This window comes from Sminthopsis crassicaudata, chromosome 1 (genome assembly GCF_048593235.1).
Source record: "Sminthopsis crassicaudata isolate SCR6 chromosome 1, ASM4859323v1, whole genome shotgun sequence".
NCBI lineage: Eukaryota > Metazoa > Chordata > Mammalia > Dasyuromorphia > Dasyuridae > Sminthopsis > Sminthopsis crassicaudata.
In genome coordinates this window covers 583,575,386-583,602,696 of record NC_133617.1, presented here as the reverse complement: position 1 = coordinate 583,602,696, position 27,311 = coordinate 583,575,386, and the positions used below count along the sequence as shown (strand labels likewise).

Sequence of the window (27,311 nt, the reverse complement as noted above, 5' to 3'; positions counted from 1 at the left end):
GCATTCAGTTTCACAGTCAGGCTAGTATCTTCTTGTATGACTTGTTGCAAATTCATTTCTTGGTGAGCTTGTTCCCTGTTTTGTCAAATGAAACTAACAATACTTGTAACATACCAGTCTCCCAGGGATAATATGAAAACTGATGGGTTAATATGGGGAAAGAACTGAGATGCTGAGATAAAAGAACTATTATCAATCATTGCATAAGATAAGATTCCATAGAGATTACTAAAGTGCCATTAATAGTTTTATGTATAGTACGGATACTTTTTCAAGTTATGCCTGTGATCTTAAATTTAACTAATCCAACCTTATTTAATCAGCCCAATTCTAAATTGTCCTGAAATCTTATCACAATGTAATCTTGCATATAAGGGTGAGATTGTCTGATAATTATCTTAGATTTCTCCTCTATTAGTTTTCTAATTATTCAGTCATTCCAAGTAAAACTCTGCATGGACACACTAAAAACAACATCATAAGTTACCTTTAATGAAATCAATTTATAGACCTATATTTTAGGAATTTTTTTACATGGAAACTTGTTAGAAAATACTAAATTTTAATTTAGTGCAAAAATATGCTAAATTTTCTCTTTGTGTTTTGTAATGATTAACATGGGAGCTTAAATTGGATAGAATCTAATAAAATGCACAACATTTTTGGTTAGGTTTAGCAGAAAAATAATATGGCTTTTTATGATTAGGAAAATCACAAGTAAAGCTCAGGTGGAAAATGTTAAATACTATATGTTGCTTTGCTATAATTTTGATATCAGTTTTATATTCCACATAAAAATTTATAGTCATCAAAAAAGATTAAAAATAAAAAAGTGCTCCCTTTAATTTTACAGTTTAAATGCAACTAGGGCTTAGTTCTATCAATGTGTTTGCAGCTTTTAAAATATATATGTATAACTTGGTTTAAATCTTTGCAAGAAGCTATCCTCAAGTTGAATCCTAAATAATTAGTTCTCAATAAATGTAATTTTGTTTGAATCTCTCAGTACATTAAGTTAAAGATAATTTGATTAGAGCAATGGGTAGAGTAGATTTGGAAAGCACAGAGACCAAGTACTTAGTGTCCATTGGAACCTGTACCTTCAATTTAATTATGTTGTTTATTTAGCAAATAAAGTGAATGCAAAAATTAATGTCCTTAGAAAGTCATGTAAATTGTTGACTGATCAATGTCAGCCAATTCATATAATTTAATTGATTATGGTGTCTGCTACTTAAGTACAGTTTGATGGATTTGAAGCTATGCTTTTTCAAAATATTTTGTAGAGGATTGATTATTTATATACATGAACTTAGGACAATAATTTAAATGAGTTCATTTTATCAGATAAAAATAATAGGACAGTACAATACGGTTTATGGATAATTATCTTTCATTTTGTTATTCATCACAGTAAAGTTAATCCTTGAATTATTTTGATTTTCAAATGAATGAAATAGGTAATTGCTGAATATCCAAATTCCATTAGTCAATATTAATCATGAAGAATGATAGTATTATTTTACCTTTATGCCACAGCATTTACTTGAAAATTTCAAAAAGCAACTTACAAACACTAAATTAAAAAAAAAAAAAAGATTAACCTTTCTTTAAAAGCCAGAGAAAATGATGTTTGGAAGGTTAAATCATTTCCCAGGGGTCACAAAGAGAATCAAAGTTGGAACTGGATATAATATAAATATTCTTTTTACCGAGATCACTGAAACTTATTATGTTGCTCTTATAAACTAGTTGAAACTTAATAGGATTTCTGCTCCATCCTCATGCAAAAAAAAAATTAACATTTCCTTTTTTTCATTTTGTACATTTCAGGAAATTTTTAGTTTCATGAGCTGCGCTATTTGGAGACTGAAAAATCTTCTAATTATATAAAATAGCTACCAAATCTAAAATTAATCAAGATTTCTTTTTAGAACAAAAAACAATCTCATATTCAAAATGGGAGAAAAATCACCAAAACACACTAGAGATTCTTTTTTTTTTGTTTGTTTGTTTGTTTGTTTTAGTAATTATGTTCATCAAAGAAAATGAAGTAATTTTTTGATAAATAAGGTTCTGATTTATGCATTATAAAAATAAAGTACTTAGAAAAACAAGACTATAATGCCATCTGGGGGCTTCTGGTGACATCACAATTGACTAAAATTCTAAAAATATACCCTCACCAAATAACAATCAATCCACAAACTCTGCCTTAGTCATTCAAATTTTCCTTCCATTGTCTTTTAAGACAATAGGGACTGCGTCCTTTCTTCTTTTTCACTGATCTTTACAGTAATTATATAGGAAGAATGATGGCTTAAAATATGATTATATAAAATTTACATTGTAAGAAACCTTGTTTAATGTGAATTCATGCACACATCTTTCAGAAAGCAAGATAAACAAAATATGTAGGTGATCTCAAAGTTGCATATGAAAGGATTTCTGGAATTGACCAAATCAAAATAACAAATAGATATGAAAAAACATACGTAAGTATGTAGTCAGGTATTTGTGTAAGTGGATAATATTTGAGATGGCTTTCAGGGGCCACAGATGGTTCAATTTTTTGAGCATTTGTAAAGTAGAACAATTTCGTGGCTTTGCTTTTATTAGCAATATCATGGAACAGTGTTGTACTACATGAGAATAACCTTTGATGTGAAGGAATTTACTGTCATATCTGGGAAATGACACATATACATATATAACTGGAGGTATCTACTACTATATCTTGGTTGCAAGTCAGTAGATCAGCAGATTAGCTGTAATATATCCAACATAAACACAAAAGGAAAATAGTGAGCTCCTAAACCCCGGCATAACTTGGGACCTGGCTATGCCTACCCAGAACTGACCAGTGCAACCACTGTCACCTGTAGAGGAAGCTTAGACAATTTCCCCTTTGCAATAAAAACAGACCTCAACCTTTTAAAAAATGAGCAAAAAAGCAAAAAGAACTTTGACCATAGATAGTTTTTATGCAGAAAGAGAACAACAGATTTCAACCCTGAGGATACTACAAGCAGATCATCTCCAGATGAAATCCCAAAGAATGATATGCCATCTCACAAGGCTCTCTTGGAAGAATTCAAAAAGGACCTTAAAGAGAGTTAGAAAAAATGGGGAAAGGAAATGAAAACTTTGCATGAGAGTCTGGAAAAGGAAACACAGAAATTATCTGAAGAAAACTCCTTAAAAAACTTAATGAAATGGAAAAAGCAAATAATTCCTTAGAAAATAAACTTGATGAAATGGTAAAAAGCATTTAACACCTTACAAAATAGATTTGACAAAATGGAAAAAAGAAAACAACTTCTTGAAAATATATTGTCTTACCCCAAAGAACCCAGATGTTGGGATAAGAACTTACTATTTGACAAAAACTGCTGGGAAAATTGGGAATTAGCATGGCAGAAATTAGGCATTGATTCACACCTAATACCATATACCAAAATAAGGTTGAAATAGGTTCATGATTTAGACATAAAGAATGATATTATAAGCAAATTAGAAGAACACAGGATAGTTTATCTCTCAGATGTGTGGAAAAGGAAGGAATTTGTAGCCAAAGAAAAACTGGAGTACATTATTGAATACAAAATGGATTTTTTTTTTATTATATTAAGTTAAACAATTTTTATACAAATAAAACCAATGCAGACAAGATTAGAAGGGAACTAATCAACAGGGAAAAACTTTTTTACATCCAAGGGTTCTAATAAAGGCTTCTTTTCTAAAATAAATAGAGAACTGACTCAAATTCATAAGAATTCAAGACATTCTCCAAACGATAAATAGTCAAAGGATATGAACAGACAATTTTCAGTGAAGAAATCAAAACCATTTCTAATCATATGAAAAGGTGCTCTAAATTACTATTGATTTGAGAAATGCAAATTAAGAGAACTCTGAGGTAACCACTATATACTTCTTAGATTGTTTTTTATAAACAACAAACGGGTTGGTTTTTTTTTTTTTGGGTGATTCCTCTCATATGCCTTACTCTTTGAAATTAAAATTCATTTTTCTTGTGATTCTTCCTTCCTCGATTCTACTTTCTTTCTTATCCCCCCTTTCCTTCTCTTTCCTCACCTATCTCCTTGTTGAATCTTATGTATTTCCAAACTCTGCCCCCTTTGTGCGCTCTCTCTCTCTCTCTCTCTCTCTCTCTCTCTCTCTCTCTCTCTCTCTCTCTCTCTCTCTCTCTCTCTCTCTCCATGCCTTTTTGTATGTGTGTTTTCAAGGTTTCTTGGCCTGATTCAGATAAGAGTGAAATTCATGAGATTCTTGCTCCATGTTTGTTTAGTCTTCTTCTGGTAAACCCCATGTATGAGAAACATTAGAACTTCTTCACTTATTCTTTAGTGCATTTGTTATTTCATTCCTTTACACTGGGGGGGGGGTCTTAATCTGTTTTAGCAATAGATCCCTTTAGCAATCTGATGAAGTCTATGAATCCCTTTTCAGGACAATGTTTCTAAATATGGAAAATAAAACGTAGGATTACAAAGGAAATCAATAATATTGCAATCTATCCATACAGCCATCTATCTTTACCAATCTGTTCACTTGTTTGTCTGTATGTTTCTCTCTCCCTCTCCTTATCCCTTTCTTCCTCCCTCCCTTCCTCGCTCTCTCCCTTGCATACCTTCTCTCTGTCTCTGTCTCTCTTTTTCTCTCATTCCACAGGTTAAGTATTCCTACTTTGAATTAGCCCCAGATTTTTTGTTTTCTTTATTTGTGACCTTTGATGACCACCTTTGATGAGATTCTGAAGAGACAATTGGCTTTTCTCCCTCTATTAAAACATACTTACACTTAACCACTTAAGTGGTTATTTTTTAGGTTTCCTAGGTTTGTTTCAAGGATTCTATCCATATTTCCTCAATATAATTAAGAATGCTTAAAAGTATTAATTTTTCCTCTCCAAAATTGTACTTAATTTTGTAGGCTGCATTATTTTTGATCCTTTTCTTTTTGGTAAATCATATCCCAAGATTTCCTCTCCATTAAAGTAATTGTAGCAAAGTCTTTTATGATCCTGACCATAGTTCCTTTGCACTTGAACTTTTCTTTGACTGATAGCAGTATTTTTATTTGCTCTGGAAGCCCTGGATTTTGACTAAGCCATCCATAAGTTTTTTTCAATTTGGAGTTTCCTTCAAGAGTTGACCAATGAATTTTTGTTTTTTTCTATTTTTACTTTGCCAATGATTTTCATAGATTTTGGCAGTTTTCTTTTAAGATTTATTGAAGTATACTATCTATGGTTTTGTTCATGATTTACACAAGAGTCTGATGATTCTTAAATTTTGTCTCAATTTGTTTTCAAAGTCAATTGCAATCTGTATATCTATATCCATACATTTTGTAGTAGATACCTCATATGTTCTAATTTTTTCAGTCGTTTAACTTTTTAGAGTAGGGTTTTTATAGTAGGGTTTGTAGTTTCATTAAACCATTGAATTTTGATTTTTTTGATTTTCAGGGAGCCCACTACTTGAATCATGCTTTTCACCTTATTTCTAAATTATTTATTATCCTTCCATTTTTTTCCTTAGGAGCTTAAATTTCATTTTTAAAATCTTGCTTCATTTCTTCCATTTGGGATACTTCTTGTTGCCAAGGTATTCTTTTTTTTTTTTTTTTCTTCTTTCAAGCATCTACTTACATTAATTGTGGATTTACACTCTTTTTCTAAGTATACTTTTTGGGTTTTTCTTAACTCATATTATTTTTTCATGGCATACAGAGTTTTCTCTATGATAACTTCATTAGTTTCTGGGTAAATTCCCCTCATACTTCTTCAAGCTCCATGCATCTCAGAGATTGTGAAGTATGCACTGCCCAATGTGGAGCTGCCTTGGTCTCCTTTCTAGCTGGAATACTACTGAGAGATAGTTTTGTCTCCTGCTACAGCACTGACAAACGAGAGCCAAGATTTTGCTTACTTTAAGTCCTTCTTATTAGATTTTGACTGCCTTCAGGATTCCTTCTATATCCACATTCAAATTGTGCACAGACTTCTGGTCATCTTATTATGTAGTCCTAGATTGCGTGTAAAAGTTTACTGCTGTTTTTCCTTTTGGTTTTGTTGATCATTGCTTCTTCTGATGCCCTTTTAAAACTTTACTGGGGAATTTTATAATGGAACTTCTACATTGTCATTTTTTCCTTTCTCTTTCCTTTATTCCCATGTTCAGTTAATTCCTAAGTCCCATCAATTCTGCTTCTGTAATAGTTCTCACAAACTCAACTTTCTATTCTTGTAGGAGCTTCTCTAGTTCAGACTTATTTCTTCTTGTCTAGATTATTGCCTCACTGATCTTCTTGTCTTTAATTCTATACCATCTCCTATTCATCCTTCATATCATTAGCTGAGTAATCTTTGCCTTTGTATCCTCCTACTCATAAATGTTTCATAGCTCTCCAAGGCCTTCTAAAAAAAGCATAAACTCTCAGGCCTGTATTCAGCAGAAGAAAGAGCTGGAGGACATTCTAAGAATAACATGGATTTTCAGTCATGTCTGAGGCATTTTATTTAGTATTGCATACATAATATGACTCCTGATTGATGGAGAGAATGCTGACAGGACACTATGGACCTGCATGAGTGAGGAGTTGGTTCCAGATATTCTTCAAGTCAGAGCTTTAGGGAGAGACATTCTTTAGGATTAACTCTAGGAAAGAAAAGAGAGATTTTAGAAGCTGCAGGCATGTAGAGGAAGCTGGTTTCTCAACATGTATCTGATTTCCAGTTTGCTTTCTCAGATACTTTGAGGAATTTCCCTAGCTTTATATTGGGATCTTTCTTGGTTCAAACTGACATATTATCTTGCTTCTATCAGAAGAATTAATTCACTCTTGTGGAAAATTATAGAAAAATTTCTTTTCTAGGAAAAGCTCATTAGAATAATACATGAATTTCACAACAGTATGCTTTCTCAGGTTCAGGGAAATCACTTTTCCAGTACCAAAGAAGTGAAGCAGGGCTATGTTCTTGCTCCCTTGTTTATTAGCAGGATGATCTCAGCATTGTGTCAGACACCTTTAATAAGGATGAAAACAGTATCAAAGTCAGCCACCATATTGATGCCACACAAATTATTTAAGCTAAAATGGCTATAAACCAAGACTGAAATGGAAGGAGAGTTGATGTGAGACATTTTGTTCACAAGTGCACTCATTGTAGCTTCTGAATCTGTGATGCAACAGAGTATGGATATGTACTCTGCTGTTTGTACTAATTTTGGCCTTACAATTAATGAACCATACATAACCTTCCCCCATAAAAAAAAATCAGAGGCTCTCCACTAGCCAGCATCATACCATCCATATGTGGAGCCATTGATTATAGCAAATGGAGAAATATTGAATGCTATATGTAAGTTCACTTACCTTGGAAGTATACTTTTCAGGAATGTACATTGATGAGGTTGATGATGGCATTGCCAGAGCTAACAGTGCTTGGGAAGATAGAGGTATGAGATTTTCTACCTACCTAAAAGTCTACAGAGCCACTAGGCTGAACTCAATGTTGTATGCTGACATCTAGACAATCTACTAGTGCCATATTAAGAAGCTGAATTACTTCCATCTGAATTGTCTTTAGAAAGTTCTGAAGATCACCTGGCAAAATCATATATCAAACACTGAGTTCCTTTCTTGAACGGAACTCCCAGGCACTCAAACTTTATTGCAGAGAATGCAATTCCCAGGGGCTGGCCATATTCTTCAAATGTCAAATATACATTTGCTTAAAAGACTATATTACAAAGAATTCACACAAGGCAAACATTCACATGGAGGTCAGAAAAGGCAACAAAAGGATACTTTTAAGGTCTCTCTGTAGAAGAGAATTAATTGGGACATGGGAGACATTGGCACAGGACTGCCCAGTATGGTGTGTCCACATCAGAGAAGGTTCTGTGCTCTATGAGTGAAACAGGATTACACTAGCTCAAAAGAAATATAAGATGTGCGAATTTAGAGACATCTTTACTTCAAATGTTCATATGAACTATCTGTACCCAACATGTGGTAAAGCTTTTTGAGCTCACACTTGTCTGATCAGGTATAGGCAGATACAATATATTTTGACCTCAACATAATTATGCCATTTTGTTTGGTCCTCTTTGAAAATGAAGAACAACAACCAATCAACAAAATTTTGCAGTTGATTTTAATCTGTATAATTTTCTCACGTCCTGTTTTCTGTTTTGCTAGGATAAATAGTTTTACTCTCTAATGCTATTTGTGATAGTCTTTTGTATAACAGAATTTAATGGGAAGGAGCCAAGCCAGAAGGGTAAACTTGGGGCTCCCGTTTCCCTTATGTGCTAGTTACCAAGGAAGTGAGTTTTGTTTTGAACCTATCATATTCCATGGCCAACAATATTTAGGAAAGCAAATAGATGTAATTCTAGCCTAGTATACTCCTCAAAAACTGGAAGAAAGAGTTCCCAGCCTTGTGGCCTTCTTTTGCTAACCTTAAGGTAAGATGGGCAATATTCCTGAGATATTTACCATGATTCTCATGAGACATTTGGACAACACATGTAGACATAAATATCTTACAAGGAAACACAGCCTGGTACAAATATTGGAAGTAGTTTGCACAAAGACAAGGAGGTGTGAGAGTACAGTAAGCAGAAAAATACCTAATTTTACTGACAAGGAGAAGAGTAATATTAGAACAAGACTCAGGAGGAAAGATGGCGCCAAATATAAAGGGTCATGAATGTCAAGCAAAAGAGTTTCAACTTAACTTAATAGGTATATTTTTCCTCTTCTGGCAAGTCATTATATGAGAGGGTAAAGGAGAGGAGAGAGTCAAAGATGAACAGGGTGCCACTGCAGATTTCTTAATAAAGGAGGGATAAGATCAGATCTATAAGTAAAAGATTATTCTGGCAGAGATATGAAGGATGGATTGGAGGAAGATGGAGAACATGGGGGTGGGAAGCCCTTAAAGGAGACTATTATGATTAAAAATAGATTTAATATTTCAAAAGTTTTATGTACCAGAATTCTAAGCAGTCACCATGATAGTAATCGTAAACCATTTAAGCTCATCTATTCTTGCAAGTTTCTAGGTTCTGACAGTAAGCTAACCTAACTCGACCTTTACTAATAGAATTGTAGATGTAATAGAACTGTAGATGGATGTATGAACAGATTCATATCGTTAAAGACTGCTCCATGGATAACATGAGGAGAAAATAAAAGTGCCTTGCTTGTGTTGTTCAGAGCTTTAATAAGATACACTATTGACTGACTGTGGTTGATTAATAAGCTATTAAATAAAAGTCTGCAGCTAATTCAGACAATGGAATATGTTATGGTGGATTTCTGTCACCACCAATGCACTCATTACAAATACCATAATTATGAATGAAAAGCCATTAGATAGAGAGACAGGAAACTCAATTTAAAATTCTACTACATTATGCCCAGTTCCATGAAATTTACTCTACACTCTTTATTCAGAATGCAAAATCTTCAGTTGAACAAAAATCATTTATGGAAGAGACCCTCATAAAATGTTGGTGGAATGGGATATGTCTGAGACGTTGGTCAAAGAGTAAGGACTTGTACATTTCTTGAGGAAAGAAGTAAGACATACCTTAAAATAGAAACACTTTTCAATAAACAGTTTCTGAGTTATAGTAAGATGAGGTATTGTTTACACATATCCTGCTTAGATGGGGGATGTGTGTTTTTAATTCTAATTTTTATGAGGTAGATGTGCTTACCTATGAGGCTGTCTGTGTTAAAATACCTTCCTTGAGACTGTGGGAATACAAAGGATATCCCACAGCCTTCATCCTTCAAAAATGTTACATGTTAACTGGGAAGATAAGAGATACATAAACTCCTCATCTCTACCTCCTATCTTCCCTGGATTATTTCATATCTCAGTTAAAATTCCACTTTCTATAGGAAAGTTTTTTCTATTTTTAAAAAATTCTTAGTGTATCGTCTCTGTTAACTTCCAATGTCTCCCAAATATAACTTATTTGTGTGTAGTTACTTACATGTTTTCTCTTCATTAGATTGTGAACTCATTGAGAGAAAGGATTGATTTTGCCTTCCTTTGTACCCCCACTGTCTAGCTGCAAAAATTAACAAATTATTTGGGCCCTCATTGACTCAGATTGAATGTAAATACCAATCATTTCTGCTTTGGCCAAAAACCCTAAGGGTCTTCCCTTCTCAAACTCATGTATTCACTTGTTTATTTATTTAGATTTTTTTTGGACTAAGCTAAAGAGGAGATTCTTGCCTCCATTTCTACCTAGCCTAAATCACTGAATGAGTGCCATCTCAGTCAAACTGAGACCTACTGACGATTTTAGTTTAAAAAGACCTAGGTCTCTTACTGCATTCAGGACCATCTCCAGCTATCCTGATCTATATCTGGCCACTGAACCCAGATGGCTCTGGAGGAGAGAGTGAGCCAGAAGACCTTGCACAGCCCTCCCTTTCTTAAATCCAATTTAGTTGCATGTCATGGCATCTCCTCCCTAATATCATGGTCCTCTTTGAGAATGAAGGACAAACAACGACTTAATAGCAATTGGCACAGAATAAAGTACTTAAAAATGCTTGTTGATTGACAAATAGTTATAGTAAAAACAAAATACCAAATGAATGTTAAAGGTAGTATGACTAAGAAATCCTGAGCAGGGAGGGCTTCACAGAAGACATGAGCTTGGAAGTGGGATTGGTTAAGGATAGGTAGAATTTCAAGAGAAAAGACAAAGTAGGTGCTATAAGATATGGCATCGTTTTGGAACAGATCACAGAACTTTTTTTATAGATGAGGAAACTGAGGCACAGAGTAGTTGAGTATCTTGTCCAAAAATCACAGACAATAAACAACAGAATGGGGATTAAAAGCCAGATACTCTGCTTAAGTTCAAAAGTTTGTAGTTGTCTTTTCATTTTGGTAGAGGACCATGACATCACCAGTCTCATCTTTTCAGAACCACTGGGTTCAGTGGCAAGATATAGATCAGGATGACTCACGATATTGTACAGTGGAAAAAGGGGGTCCAGTGGCAAGATGTAGATAAGGATGACTGGAGATACAGTACAGTGGAAAGAGAAGGTGACTCTAGAGTAAGAGAAAATTAGTTCAAGTCATACCTGTAATCCTTACTATTTATAAGATTTTGAATAGATCCTTTTATTTCCTGAGTCTCAATTTCCTAATCTGTAAAATTTAGAGGTTGATTTAGACCTCTGAAATCCCTTCCACTTTTATCTAGAACTATGGTCTTATGAAGCAAGACATGCTTGCATGATAAGAAGTAGACTAGTTTGGCTGGGAGATTCTTACATGAGAACTATGGAAGATGAAGCTGCAAAAGTAGTTTGGAGCAAAACTTTGGTAGGCTTTGAATAATAGGTTTGGAATTTTTTCCCCCCAAAGGTAATGTGGAGTAGTGAAAGAAATGGTTTAGAAAGAAGATTCTAGCATCAATGTTCAGAGTAGATTGGAGGGGGGAAAGTTGGAGATTATCTGCATGGAGATTAGCTGATCTTCATAACATTGACTTCTATGGTTCATTTTTGATATTTTATGTTAAATGGGGCCATGTGTGTTCAGCATATGAAACAAATTTAACAACTATTAGTAATTTAGGTAGTAGATAGGGGGTGGAGTGCAAGACTTGCAGTCAGGGAGACCTGAGTTCAAATCCTAAAATACTATCTGTGTGATCCTAGAAAAGTCACTTAAACTCTCAGTCTTATCTGTGAAGTGGGATCATAATTTCACCTGCCTATTGTGAAGGTCAAATTAAGATTGCATATGTAATTATATCTATACATATATAATTATATTTATACATGGATGTATATGTATATATATGTATATATATATATACACACACACAGAGCATTTGTAAATCCTAACACACCATATAAATTCTAATTATCACTTCTCTTTTTAAAAGCAATAAGATTGTTATTGATATCTTGTTTTTACTTTGCTTAGATTTTCTCTAAAACTCTTTTCCTTCCCCTCCCAGAGATCTATCTCTTATAACACACACACACACACACACACACACACACACACACACACACACACACACACACACACACATTTAAAGGAAAAAGCAGAAGAGAAAAAAAAACAAAACAAATTAACATAAAGAAAAAAATGGACATATAATTATATGCAATATTCCATACATGTGGACCATGACTCTCTGCAAAAGAGTAGGATGGAGGTATCTTCTAAAACCTCTACTTTGGAGCCAAGCTCAGTCTTTATAATTTCATAAATCAGTTTAGACTGTTTTGTGGATCAAATGAGATAATATATGTTTACAGCCTTGCAAACCTTAAATCTTACTTTATACACTTTACCTATTATTATTGGTATTGTACTTTCCATTTACATTGTTAGTTGTCACTATATAGTGTCTGCTTACTTTTTTCACCAGTTTATGCAAGTCTTTCCATGCTTTTCTGTGTTTATCATGCTAACTAATTTTACAGCACAATAATGTTCCATTATCTTCATGTACCACAATGTTTAGCATTTAATTTAATTAATTAATGGGCATCTACCTTGTTTTCAGTTATTTGTTAGCTATCATTATTATATTAAGATATTTGTTAGAGCTAAGAACAATAGTTACAATACATGGTAGTCTGGATGATGTTACTGCTTTATACACATTTAGGTCACATTGATGTCATCCAATGACTCATTTCCTAAAGGATCTGTTATACTAGATTTCTTTCTTGCATTTTTTCTATTTCTTTTTTAAACATCATGCTGTTGGACAATATGTGGCTATAGCAGCAGAATGGCATAATGCTGGCCTGAGTGAAATATTTAAATGCTCATATTGATAAGTATGGATTGGCAAATGACCTCCATATTAATTTTTAATTCATGGTGTTATATAGACTCTGTAAAAGACTAGTTAGTGAAATTTTTGACTATTGAAATTTATAAAAATTGTCTACAAAGATTTTCAGGGCAGCTCAATGGCACAGTGGGTAGAACACTGGGCTCAGAATCAGAAAGACCTGAATTCAAACCCAGATTCAGACATTTACTAGATGTATGATGCTGGGCAAGTAACTTAATTCTATTTGCCTCAGTTTCTTCACCAATGGCCAAGAAAACTTCAAGTGGGGGTCACAAAAAATTAGATATGACTGAACAAAAACAAAGACTTTGGAAATTCTTTTACCATAGGCCAGAGTACAGGTGTCAAACATGTAGCCTGTGGATTGCATGCAGCCCACAATATTACTAACTGTGCCAGAACCAGATTAAAGCATAACTGAGAAAAAATTACAAAATAAAAATATAATAAAATATAGATAATATTAATATATAGTTTTCTAAGTTAATATGAATCCTTATGTACAGGTTAGTGACTCCATTTTATTTGAATTTGACACCACTGGATTAAGGCATAGAAGAATTAGGATCTGCATTGGTGAAGGAATACCAATATCTGTCTTATCAAAAAAAATTTAGAAGTCATTGAAATTGCTTCACAACAACACTATTAGGTGATATTTTACAAAAAACCTTAACATTAATTATTTATATTGACCTTCATATCTACTTTATAAACTAGATAGTGGATATACTACTCATTTTATAGATGAGAAAACTCAGACCCAGAGAAATTGTTTCCCTAAGGTGACAAGTAGTGCCTGGCACACAGTAAGTGTCTAATAAATGCTTGAAGAATTAATATTAAGTTAATTTAATATTATTTTATTGTTTGATCACTTTGTGACAGTTTTTACACTTAAGAACCTACCTTATTGAAACTGAGTATAGGTCAAGGTTTTGTTTTTGGTTTTTTGGGGTTTTTGGGTGTCTCTCTGGATTCTTTTTTCACTTTCTCCTTGATTTTAGAATCTAGTCCCCTACTTGAAGATGTCTCAACAAATTTTAGTAGAATATTAACTAATAATGGCTGAATATATTTCTCTTCCCAAGAATTTTAAAAGGTAATTCTGATACTTAAAAAATCTTCAAAACCTAAAAACACCCATGAACTGACTCAAACTAAGTGAGCAGAACCAGACCACTATATACAGTCATCATAAAATACTGATACTACCACTATATACTGTAGTATCAATATTTTATGATGACTATCTGTGAATGACTTAGCTTTTCTCAGCAATATAGTGATCTAAGATAATTCCAAAAGACTCATGACAAAAAATGCAATAGCATCCAGAGAGAGAATTGATGGAGTCTGAGTAGAGATTGAAACATATTGCTTTTACTTTACTTTTCTTCTTGATTTTATTTGGGAAGGGGAAAGTTTGTATTTTCTTTCACAACATGATCAATATGAAAATATGTTTTGCATGACTGCACATGTATAAACTATATCAAATTGCTTGCTTTTCTCAAGGAAGGGAGTGGGAGAAAATTTAGAACTTAAAAAAAATGAATGCTAAAAATTGGGAGAAAAAATAAAAGACTTAAAAAACCCTTCAAGATTCTAATCACTATTAGGATAATAAAGATGCTATTTTAGAGCAGAAAGATCTTTCTTGGGCTCCTCGGAAGCAATTGTCTGATAACTTTTTCTTGCTCATTCTTACCCAAATAGATTCATTCATTCATTTATTTATTCAGTAAATATTTATTAAGTTCATACTATGTGCAAAATCATTGATTTGCAGAAAGGAATTATAAATTATTTTTCTGTTAGCTGTCCTCTGTTCAAAGTGCATATGTATAATTTGCCTGCCGATATTCACCTTTGCACACTGCATCAGATTTGTATCACTTCTTTGATGATATGGAAGAAGTATAGGAATTTGGTACAGATGGTAGCTATAAGTTTTTAATGACTTCTTCTGGGCAACTGGATCCAATAACAGTAACAAGAATAAGAATTGCTATGAAAAATAATGATAGCATATGTCTCTTGTGCCAGAGATGTTGATAACATTGGATATAGGTATCACTTTGCTTCCAAAAGGTACTTTACTTTGCAAGTAGTATCCTATCAATTTTTCTTTAATCTCTGTAAGGTTGAAACAAGGCATGCATAATTAACTGCTTTACAACTGAGAACAGAACTTTAGATCAAGCTGGCAGCCCTCTGAAATGTGGAAAAGACACATTCAGATTGAACTTTTCTTCTATAAGTCTGTTGGATATTTCTCTTTGGATGTCCCTCCATCATCTCAAACTCAAATAAGGCTAAACTTCATATCTTCTCTCCAAGACTAATTTCTTCCCAAACTTTCTTCTATCAATGATATCATAATTCTTAATCACCTGGGCATGACATTTTACAATCATCCTTATACATCCTTCAAAGGATCCTACAATGCATCCTTCTTCTCCCTTGGCCCCAATCAGCTCCATATACAACCAACTAAGTCTTCTTTCAAAATGCTGTTGATTAGTGGTCCTCAAACTGTTTAAATAGGGGGCCAGTTCACTGTCCCTCAGCCTGTTGGAGGGCCAGACTCCGCCCCTCAGTCCATTTGCCATAACCCTGTGGGCTGCATAAACGTCCTCAGCTCCATCTGTAGTTTGAGAACCCCTGCTGTTGATAATATACTTTTCTCTCTGCCCCCATTCCTATCCCACTTTATAACCAAACTATGGGAAACCAACTTGTGTTCCTATACTTCAATCTTTCTTAAACCCTGGTGAGATTTTGTAAATTACAATAGCATCCTGAAAAAAAAAAAAACAAACACACACATTATTTTCAATGAGAAGCTTCTTTGTTAGGTTCTTACTAAGTACTAAGTTGGTACTAAACAATTCTCTAGCTCAGAATTCACACCTTTAGTTCAAACCTTTAAGGGAGTTTTCACCTTGAAGGAATACTTTAAAGAAATAAGTTCATTGGTTGAAGGAGTTCCCACAAGCCCATTCTCTGGGAGGATAAAAAGAGGCAACATTGAGTCTGAAGAACAGTCTGGACTGGGACATTGAGTTTGGAAGGCAGTCTGAAAGGAAGCAGTCTGGATTGGGGAAGGATAAGACTTCCTGGGAGAACTTCAGGGAAGCTCCAGGAGATTCAGAGCCAGGATTCAGGAAGAAAAGGATTCAAGATTCTGCCTTCGCTCTGGCTGGGAGCTCCAGAAGCCTCCCAAGAGACCTGCTCACAGAGAAAAGGATTAACAGAAAAGAAACCTCCTCCCAGAGAAGGATTACAATTGAGAGACTACAGGACTTCGCACTTCTTAGCCTGTCCTTGGGCCCTTCACTGTCTCACTCTAACCTGTTTTTCCAACTTTATTCACTGAACAAACCACGCGCCTTTGATCATATCTTCCCTCCCTTCCATCTAAACTAAGTTCTACCAGTCATTGAAGATCCAACTTTGGGAAGCCTTCTCTGGCTAGTCCAGTGCATAATGATGGTCTTTGCCATTCATTTGGTGCTTCCCCATATATTTTAGTTGAGGTTTTATATGCACCTATTATCTCGGAGGCCGGGATTGTGGTTTGTATTCTTAGCATGGCACACAGCACCTCGCCGTACTCTGCATTTACTAGGAACATAACAAATGCTCCTTTGTCAATTGCTTGAGAGGCGCTTGAGAACGAGTGCGATCACAACTTAGCATTCTCTCTGCGGTTGCTCGCTTGCACCGTTTCCTTCCTCGTTGTTTTCCTTTTTGAGCTGATTTTTCTTGTGGAGCGTGATATTTGTGGAAATATGTGCAGAAGAACTGCACACATACTGCATTACTTGCCATCTAGGGGAGGGCGTGAAAAACAGTTTGGAACGCAAGGTTGTTTGTTTGTTTGTTTGTTTTTTTTGAGGCTGGGATTAAGTGACTTGCCCAGGGTCACACAGCTAGGAACTATTAAGTGTCTGAGACCACATTTGAACTCTGGTCCTTCTGAATTCGGGGCTGGTGCTCTATCCACTGTGCCACCTAGCTGCCCCCGGGACGCAAGGTTTTGCAAGTGCGTGTGTTTTGAAAATAGAAGCTTTATAAAATTAATTAATAAAAAAGAAAAATGAATAAATGCATTTTATCCACAAAATCTGATCATAATCTCCTATGATCGCACCTCTGCTTAGGACTCATCCAACCTTCAGGAGTTCCAACCCTCCCACCTTTCAGTATTTCTCGGGCTCAGAACTTACTCAATGCTTCCCTTTCTTTTCCAGTCTCAACGGATACCATTTCACTTCTATTCGATTTGAGGAGGATCGTGACCATTTAAAAGTTGTGACTGATCAGTACGTCTCCTTTCCCCTTCGGTCCCGCGGCCACTCATCTTTTGAGTTACTCTGTGGCTACTCACGGACTGCAGGATGCAGTTAGGAGAAGAGTTCACTGGCTATATCACAAATCCCTCCCCTCATAACCCCGCCCAGCCCCCGGCGGCTGCTCCAGTTGCAACCACTAGAGGTCGCAAGAACTATTTCCTCTCCCTTTAACTTCGCGTGCACGCAGCGCGCTCCCGTGACTCTGCGCGCGACCCAGGACTGCTTGCTGGGCTCGCCGCTTGATCCCAGCTCTGAGTTCAGCCGCTGGCTTCCCCAGACAGGCGCTACGGGGCCAACTTAGGGACAAAATCCCCCTCTCCTCGTTTCTCTTCCGCCTGTTTGGTTTTCCTCTGTATCCCCGGAGTGGGTGTGAGTCCTGGGATCAGATTCCTCCCGCGGGCCGGCGAGGCCCCGGGTCCTCCTCCTCACCGTCCTCCTCCTCCTCCTCCGCCCGGATGCTGCGATGGTTGATCGGTGGAGGCCGAGAGCCCCAGGGACTGGCCGAGGTAAAGGCCCCCTGGGTCTGGCGGGAGAAGGGCGGTCCTCGGACCCCGGGGCTCTCTCTCGAGTCCCGTCCGGCGCGGACTTCCGGCCCCTGTCCCGGAGAGCCGGGGTGCAGCGCCAGTGGGTGTCATTGTATGTAGTTCCGGCCCACGCTGAGGCTGACGGGAGGGAAGTGTATTTGTGGGGCTGGGATCGACCTAGGCCGGATGGAACTTTCCACCCTCCGGGCCTTTGTCCGACACCTGCCAGGCACCGGGCGCTTGGGGAGCGGGGGAGCGTGGAGTTTAAAAAGTGCAGACACACCTACCCGCCCCGTCCCGACTGCTGCCTCTCCGCAGTCAGCATTTATTAAGTGTCTACTGTATGCCTCCTGCCAAGTCCTCGAAGGAATCTCACTTTGCAAGAATCTATCCCATCATCTTTAATGCTAGTGCCTCTCCACTGTAATTATCCACAATTTAAGGGAGGAAGGGAGGGAACAAGCCTTTATTAAGCGTCTGCTATGCGTCTGCCACTGTATTAAGCACCACCAGCAATAAATAAGGCAATCAATCTACAGGCGTATTAAGCACCTGTGGAGAAGAAGAGGGGGACGAGGAGCCTTTATTAAACGCTAACTGCTTTCCAAGCTCAGCAGCCCTATCAGGGAGGCCCTTTCATCATCCGCATTTGGCGGAGGAAACCGAGGCAGGGTCGTGCTGCTAGGTGGTGTCTGAGGCGGGATTTGAACCCAGGCCCTGCCGATTCCAGCCGCACCTCTCTCCACCAGCTCTCTCTATAGCTTATTTATTTATAGTTTTTATTTCTTTCATTTCATTCATTTGTTTGTTTGTTTGTATTATTTATAGTTTCAGCTCCCTAAGAGCCCTTTAAATGTGGACAAAAGCTTTTGCAAAGGTAATTGTTGAAAATTTATCTTTGTATATATTTGGAAAAATAAGATACTAGTAAAACTTTAATCTGTAATCCTTAGTACATTGCCTGGCACTTTATGCATGTTTGTTCAGTTGATTGAGCCTATAAATAATGTCAGCCCCAATCAACTGGAGTATTAGTTTTAAAAATTCACCACTATTTCACACACTAAAAACTTCAGAAAAAGTTTTAAATTATTTTTATTATTCCTCATAGGATTCCAAAGGTTTTGTTTCTTTTTAAATTGCATTATACCTTTATGATTCAGCATTTCTGCTCATTTCCTAATTTGCTCAACTTTTCAGTTGGAATTTTAAGTGTGTTTAAAAATAAAAAAATCCACATATAAGTCTTATGACAGTTCTCACTTAACTAGACTGTCTTATTTCTTGCTGGCGGTGCTTAAAATGGAGTCATTCAGTATTTGTAATGGCAGATCCCTGGACAAAGCCATCATTGATTTGGTTGGAAGATCAAAAGTTTGACTAGTCCTGAGATGTAAGCCTTGCCTCTGTCTTATGGTTTTTGTCTTTCATTTTCTTTTTCTTTTTTCTTTTCTTTTCTTTTTTTTTTTTTTGAAGCACACATTGCTTATTTTATTTTCCACAAGGTTTTTTTTTCCCTTTTCCTATTAAATTACTTGCCTTTTTTTTTTTTCTTTTAATAGTTTTTATTTACCAGATATATGCATGGGTAATTTTACAACATTGACAATTGCCAAACCTTTTGTTCCAATTTTTCCCCTCCTTCCCCTCCCCCCAGTGTCTTTCATTTTCAGAGGACCATGACATTAGGGGTGATACCATGATATGCAAATGAATTGGATTTAAGTGAGGGAGGGCTTTCCCCTCCAGAGCCATCTGGGTCCAGTGGGCAGACTTGGATCAGAACAACCGGAAATGGCTATATCTTATTTCTTCCTGAACTTCCAAGTGGGTCGAGCCACCAGAATTCCCCAACATGAATCAATTGGTTAAACAAAGTCCCTGCTCTCAAGGAACTTTCATGTGAGACACATTAAAATTAAATATAAAGCAGTTAAAGCACTAGCAATTGAAAGTCTTGGGAAGGGCTTAATTGAGAAATTATTGCTTGAATTATATCTTTAAGTGAGGGATTCTGTGAATGAAGAGAGAATGTGTTCCATTCACAGGTGATAGCTAAGGAACAGAGAAGGTAATTGGGCTGGTCTGTGGAGTTGAGAGAAAGGGAATAATGTGGGGTTGGATATATAGGTTGGAGCCAGGTTATGAAGGGATTTTAAAGCCAAACAGAAAAAGTTGACTTGTGAATCTAAAGGCAGCAAGAAACTGTTGGAGTTTGTTGTATAGTAGAATGACTTGGTCAGGCTTACTTATATTTTAGGAATATTATATTGGCAGCTGTATGGAGACCAGTTTTTAGTGGGGAGAGGCCTGACACAAGAAGACCAATTAGAAGATTTTTGCAGTCATCTGGCTAAGAATTGATTAAGGGCCAATACTTGCCATGTAGTAGAGGGAGTCAGATTTGAGAAAAGTAAGATTTAGCAATTGATTGGACATGTAAGGTAGAGGAAAATAAAACTGTGAGCATAATGCTGCCATTATGAACCTAGGGAATTGGAACAATGGTACTTTTGACAGAAATTGGGAAGTTTGGAAGGGGTGGGTTTGAGGGAAAGAAAATAAGTTCTCTTTTGGATAAGATAAATTTGAGATTTCTCTAAGATATCTATTTTAAATGCCCAACAGGGATTTAGAGCAGAAGTTCAATTGAGGGACAGAGGCTGTATATAGATAATCTGTTGTTACCTGTATGTGATATCTGAACTCATGGGAACTGATAAAGTCACTGAGAGAGAAAGACAAGTGAAGAGGGAATAGTTGTGGTTGAGGCATGATAAGGATGATGAGCCAGGAGTAGTCAGATAAGTAAAAAATGGGAGTTGGGAGAGGAATGTCATGAAAACTAAGAGAACAAAGGATATCCAGGAGGAGAATGTAGCAAGTTGTGATGGGTCTAAAAGGATGAGAACTGAAGAAGCAAGTAACATAGTTGGTATAAGAAAGAATAATGCTGGAAAATTATTTACTCACTGATTGTGGTACTTGTTAGCTATCTACTCTGGTGGAATGAAGCTTTGGAGGTAGGTATTGCTTAGGCCCATTTTTCCCTGGGCCAAAATAGCACCTTAATCTGAGGATGCTGTAGACACAGGTTCTGACCAGTTTTTGGTGTTTCTGATTGATCCATTGGTAGGTTTATAATTCCACACAAACTAATATTTAAAAAATCAGTGGGTCTTGCTCTTTGTCCATACGAACATGGGATCACTGTGCAAACTTTTTCTATGTATGACTGGAGAAATTTTTATATGACCTTAGGTATAAAGATATACAAATTAAACATTTACTGTTAATACATCACAATTTCATGTCCCCCACATTCATTTATAAGACCACATGTAGGGTTGTGACCTACAGATTAAGAAGCTGGGCTATAAATAAATATATATACATACATATATATGTATATATATATATATATAAAACTATGTAACTATATTATATGTATATATATACACACACAAATAAATATATACTGGGCTATAACTATATAGTTATATATATGTAACTATATTATATGTGTATATATATATATATATATACTTTTATATATATAGATATATCCTACACATATTAGTATGACTCACCAATTCACAAAAATGATTCATTTCTTCACAGTGTCAAAAGAGAATGTCAACTCTTATTTTTAGGGGTAGAGAAGAAAATGTTTCTACATTGTTTTGAATTTTGGTCATTTCATTATTTCATCAGTACAAGGACAGAGGATTTGTAAAGAAAAAAAAAAAAAGAACTAAACCTCAGAAATATTGATTCTGGATTTTGATTCCTGAGTTTTTAATTAGTTTTGCTACCATGACTACTTAATATGTCTATTTGGTTGCCCATTTGAATAAAAAAAAATAATTATTTCTGCTGTAATGTTTAGTGTACAAAAATTGCAATTTCTAAATTTCGGGGAAATTATGTATATTTTGAGTAAATTATAGACATGTGTTATTAATATGTATAGATTTTGGATAAGTCATACTAACAACTCTTACCTAAATTGAGTTGGAATAAATGGCTGTATATGAGATGTTGAATATATAAAGCCCTGATTCTTACTGATGTATTGTAATTTTTCATATCTGATCACAAGAAGTTTATTTCTATAGAAGCCACCCCACAAGCAGCTCTTTATGGCATTATTAATATGACTTAAATGCACATATTTGTTAATAGATAGGGAAAAATGCATTCTTTAAAGTCAGCAATCCTTCAGTTGAGGTTAGAGAGAGTGATGTACCATATTAGAACATGATTTCCTGTGATTTTTTTAAACTTTGTATTCTGAATGTCAGTATTTAGGCTATACATAGCATTCACCATTTATTCTTAAATCATAAATCATCCTTTTTCTTTTTTGGGGGGGTTCCAAGAAGTCTCCAGTACAGACAATAAATGAGGAGCAAACCCAGAATCCCTACACTGAACTGCTAGTACTGAAAGCACATCATGACATTGTACGGTTTCTAGTACAATTAGATGACTACAGGTAAGAAACTTTCTCTTATGTATTGTTTACAAAGAACTTTTGAGGAACCTAACAAGAAGTGCTGCAGAAACTAACCCAGCTTTTTCTAAATCTATTATGATAATAACATTTGGAAATAGAATTAGACTGTTATGCACATTTTACCATCCAGTTTCCTCTATATAATTATAATATTCGATTCAACAAGCATTTGTAAAGTAGCTATAGCCAAATTATATATAATACTTACCAAGAGATTATATATTACAAGAGTACAACTTTGCCTTTCTAATAAATGTAGTAGCAAGATAATTAAGGATCTATATACTCTGTTTTATGTAAATCATTCTTTAATGTAGATCATCTTTACTGTGTAAATTTTTCTAATGTCTCTGGAGGCCTCTCCAGAAGTCACTAAGAACTTCTAACAGAGTTTCTGTTTCATTATTGAAATGTTTCAAAAGTGCAATGGACTTGTAATGGGTGATAATTTGTATTTTGGCTAATGGATGACAAAGTCAATGACATTTAGCCCCTAGTTATTGATTAATTGAATATTTATTAAGAGCCTACCAATTGTAGAACACTATTGTAGGTGCTGAAGAGATAGATACAAAGTTTAAATAAGACATGTTTTTGGAGCTTATAATGTCATATCATCAGGTATATAATGTAATAGCAATTGGGACTAGGGGGTTTCTGGCAAATTAGATGGTGAATTGCATCAAAGTAAGGACTGTTTTTTTGCATTTATTTGTATACCCTGTAATTTATTAGAAAGTTGAACAGCACGTAATAGGTGCTTCAGAAATGCTAGGTGATTGACATATCAGATCTTAGTATATCGAGAACTACCTACTCTATCATTGTTTAGAGCCAACCCTCCCTTTTTCTTTTTCCAAACAATAGCAAACATTGAGAACCTTAGCCACAGACCATCCATGGCTCAATTAGATATTGACCTTTTTAAAAGATAGAAATATTTTTCTACTTTATGTTGAAATTTGAGAAAAGAGTTGGAAATATTAGTAAACTTAGGTTTCTAGACTGCCACAGTTCATATTACCTAGAGGGAAACATCGTCACAGTAAGATGCAGTAGGAATGGAGTTCTCATCCTGGTAGGTATTCCCAAGCCTTCTATGTTATTTTTACATTTGTTAATGAGATTTCTGAAAATAAAATAAGTCTTATAACATGGCTTCTTATATCTTGAAAATTAGCCTTATTTATAGATCAACAATCTTTATGATAAAGGTCACCTAAATGATCTGAATGCTTAGGGAGAAACTTGTTTTCTGATATTTGGAGTACTAGAGTCAATCCTGTCTTATCCACGTAAAAGTCTCTAAATATAATGATAAAAATTATTTATGATAATGATCCTGAGAGACTTTCTAGTTTTGAAGTATACTCTGAATCATCCAAGAATATTTTATTCAAGAGGATTTTAGTACTATATCTTACTGTTCTCATTAATTACCTTCTCTTTCCTCCTTTTTTATAATAGCTTTTTATTTTTCAAAATACTGCAAATATAGTTTTCAACATTCACCCTTGAAAAGCCTTGTGTTCTGTATTTTTCTACCTCTCTCCTCCTCTTCCTTCTCCCCTACACAGCAAATAATTTAATATAGGTTAAACTTGCAATTTGTCTACATATATTTCCACGTTTATCATGCTGCACAAGGAATTCTCCATTCTCCATCTGATGGGCATCCACTGTTGCCAGTTCCCTGCCACAACAAAAAAATAAAGCTGCTACAAACAGTTTAGCACATGTGGGTCATTTTCCTTTTTTTATAATTTCTTTGGGATTTAGACCCAGTAGAGACACTGTTGGATCAAAGATTTATATATAGACTTTTAGGTATAGTTAGAAATTGCTCTCCAGAATGATTGGATCCATTCACAGTTCCACCAACAATGTATCAGTGTCTCAGTTTTCCCACATCCCCTCCAATATTTGTCATTACCTTTTCCTGCTATCTGAGAGGTTCAAATGGTACCTCAGAGTTGTTTTAATTTGCATTTCTCTGATCAATAATGATTTAGAACATTTTTTCAACTCCCATCTCCCCTCCTTTCTTAACTAAGTTTTTTGAAAATACCAATTGTACTCAATGTCTCAAATTAATTTCCTCTCCATCAGGGAATGGTCTGTGTCATATCTATCTTTGTATCTGTAGGGCCTATGTCCTGGCATACAGTTGGAGCTTACTAAATTTTGGTCAATTATATAATGGAGTTTATAGCATTTTAATTTTCCTTTTAAGGCAGCAAGTTTAATATTGTGTGTCTCTAGGAGCACTCAGGCAGAAATCTTGTTCTGAAAGAATGTAAGAGATGTGAAGCAGCTTTTTTGAAGTATTTGAGGCATTCTTTGCCCCATGGTGCAATGTTTTCTCCATAGTATGGAGTTATGGAAGTCGTAGAAATAGAATGGGGTTGAACATTTTTCTTAGCCTTTTGTTAAGATTTTGCTGTCTTTTATACTCTTATTGAAAGATAGGATGGGTTCACTTTCCAAACCAAAATGCAATTTTATAATGTTTTACCAAACAATCCTTTGAGAAGTTTTTTAGATGGAAATATGAGAAGGGAACAAGACATCTTTTAGTTAATGATTCTCTGTTGCAGATTATATTTTTACAGTCACAATTGTCTGAAAGACATTGTTTAATTACAAAAAGTATTTGGCACAATATAGCAAAACATGTCTCTAATGATTGTCTTCTAGCAAGAATTCCTTCATGATTTGTTCTACAAGATTCCATGATAAATGCAGTTACATAAATAACATTGCTTGATGATTCTTTGGCATAAAACAAGATGTATGGTTGCTAAAGGCATCTTTCACTATAATGGAAGGTATCATGTTCAGGATCCATGTAGAAGCAGACCTTCCTTCCCTTTTGTTGGTGAGGGACTCTAGATGTGAATGTCATTATCCTGATTTAATCAAGCTCCAGAACATTATCGGATTTCTTCAGTGAAATCCATGATTACATATAAGAGATTGGTCTAGGAATCCATATAGGAAGAACTTTATAGATGAAAAATACCAATTCCCTATGCTATGTCACGCTCTATGGTATTTGGTAACAGATTAAGTACATTAGAAATAATTGAGACAGAAGCTGTGTGTAGAGTTGGACCTTGAGTTGGACTCAGAATTGGAGAAGGGAAAGAGAGTGGACTGGATTGAAACTAAGAAACTGTGCCATGTCCATAACAACACCACATTGTTTCCCTGTAGAAAGATCTACATTTTCTGCACCAAGTACCCTGATTTCTGAAGAGTCAAACATTGTAAGTGGTCAGAGGGAAGGAGAGAGATGTATGGCAGATACAAAATGGTTGAAGCAGATGTCCAGTGCTGAAGTGGCCTTTGTCCAGGGGAATACTCACAGTGACCTGACAGCTGCCTCTGAGGTCTCTTCAGTTTTCTCAAGTTCAACCCTTGTACATGCTCAGTAATCCGGCTATACCACTGGCCCTTTTCCTATTCCTCTCCCATGATGTCTCCCAAATTTGTGCTTTTGCTCTGGTTGCTCTCATTCCTAGAGTTATCCGCTCTCCTATTTTCAGCTCTTATTTTCCCTGGCTTCCTTTAACCCAGCTTAAATTCTGTCTTCTGCAGGAGGCCTCTCTACCCCTTACCTCTACCAATGCTTTCCCCTCTGATATTACCTTCTTCTATCTACTCTGCATTTATCTTGTATATACTAATTATTTGTATTCTCCCCTGTTGTATATACCTAGTTATTTGCACATTTTCTCCCCTATTATGATGTGAGTTTCTTGAGAATAGGTATTATGTTTTTATCTTTCTTTATATCATCACATAAACCTGGTACATTTGAATAAAGGATTAATAAATGTTTCTTGACTCTTAACTGGCAAAGTGCAGCCCTATCTTCTCAGCAGCCACAGCTACTGAAGGACTGGGAAAAGAAAATTCTCACTGTGAGAGACAAATTAGGGTTAAGTTTCCACAGAACAGTTAAAATCAATTCCTCAGGAACTGTGAGCAGACAATGAGAAATACTGAAAAGCTGTTTCCAGAATGTTGTAAGCCTCAAGGAAATATAATAAATATCTTTGACCAATGAGTTTTCAGGAGAAGAAATTCACTTGGCTCCAAACTTTAGGTAAAGAAATCTAGGCTAGAAACTGGTTTAACCTGACCAGAATCAAGGACCAGGAAAAGGCTTTTCTTTATTTCACTTGCTTAATAAGCCTCATGCATATAAGGGGACACACCCTGATTAGAATTAGAACCTCATTAACAGAATATGGGGGGAAAGAAGGGGGAACACCTTTAGGAGTAGCATGTAAAAAATGACATAACCCTAAAGGGAACTGAATTGCAACCAACTAACAGCATAAAGCTTGTCTGCTTCTGTCCTAGTGTTCCCTCTTCCCATCAGAGAGGTAAAGCCTGCTTCTGGCCAGAAACATCCAATTCCTCTGGACTTTCTCTCAGTAACATATCCCTGTTATCTGACTTTCGGAGTCAGCTTGTTTGTAACTTCACCATCTCGGTACTTGACATTACTAGGTGATTCATATTAATGAACGGACATGGTTTTATTAATCAAAACAATACTTAAGATGTTTTGAAACAAACTTTTTTCTCCTTTCTGCATTCCAGTCAAGTTGGATTACTATCTACATCAGTGGTCCTCAAACTTTTTAAATAGGGGGCCAGTTCACTGTCCCTCAGACTGGCAGGGCTGGACTATAGTAAAAATAAAAACTCACACTCTGTCTCCGCCCCTCAGCCCATTTGCCATAACCCTGCAGGCCACATAAACATCCTCAGATGGCCGCATCTGGCCCTCGGGCCATAGTTTGAGAACCCCTGATACACCAATGGACCATTTGTTTGTCCTGCCTTTTTTGTCCTAAGAATGGGGATGGGTGTAGGGGGATGGCATTTCCCTCTTCTCTGCACTGAAATCTCTTTCTATTAGCATAAGAGCTTCTCAATTTGTATCTCCAGTATTTATTAACCCCATTTGGGTTTTCTTGGCAAAGATACT

At 35.8% G+C, this 27,311-nt stretch overlaps 1 protein-coding gene and 1 long non-coding RNA gene across 7 annotated transcripts in view; one reads left to right on the top strand and one right to left on the bottom strand.

Moving 5' to 3' along the window:
• The window catches only part of LOC141551068 (uncharacterized), a 36,202-nt gene extending 18,725 nt beyond the window's left edge, over positions 1-17,477 (bottom strand). Inside the window, exon 1 of the long non-coding RNA XR_012484773.1 lies at positions 17,138-17,477. This is a non-coding gene — a long non-coding RNA (uncharacterized LOC141551068). The remainder of the gene's footprint in view (positions 1-17,137) is intronic.
• The window catches only part of WDR41 (WD repeat domain 41), a 73,400-nt gene continuing 63,551 nt past the window's right edge, over positions 17,463-27,311 (top strand). For 2 of the 6 annotated variants that reach the window (XM_074282327.1, XM_074282325.1), the window contains exons 1-2: positions 17,463-17,769; positions 22,173-22,285. In XM_074282327.1, coding sequence (XP_074138428.1) covers positions 17,719-17,769; positions 22,173-22,285 — 164 coding nt within the window. In that variant the 5' untranslated portion in view covers positions 17,463-17,718. Of the gene's footprint in view, positions 17,770-18,037; positions 18,665-22,169; positions 22,286-27,311 lie in introns of those variants that run through there. The other 4 variants (XM_074282326.1, XM_074282324.1, XM_074282329.1 and 1 more) reach the window with 3 other exon arrangements.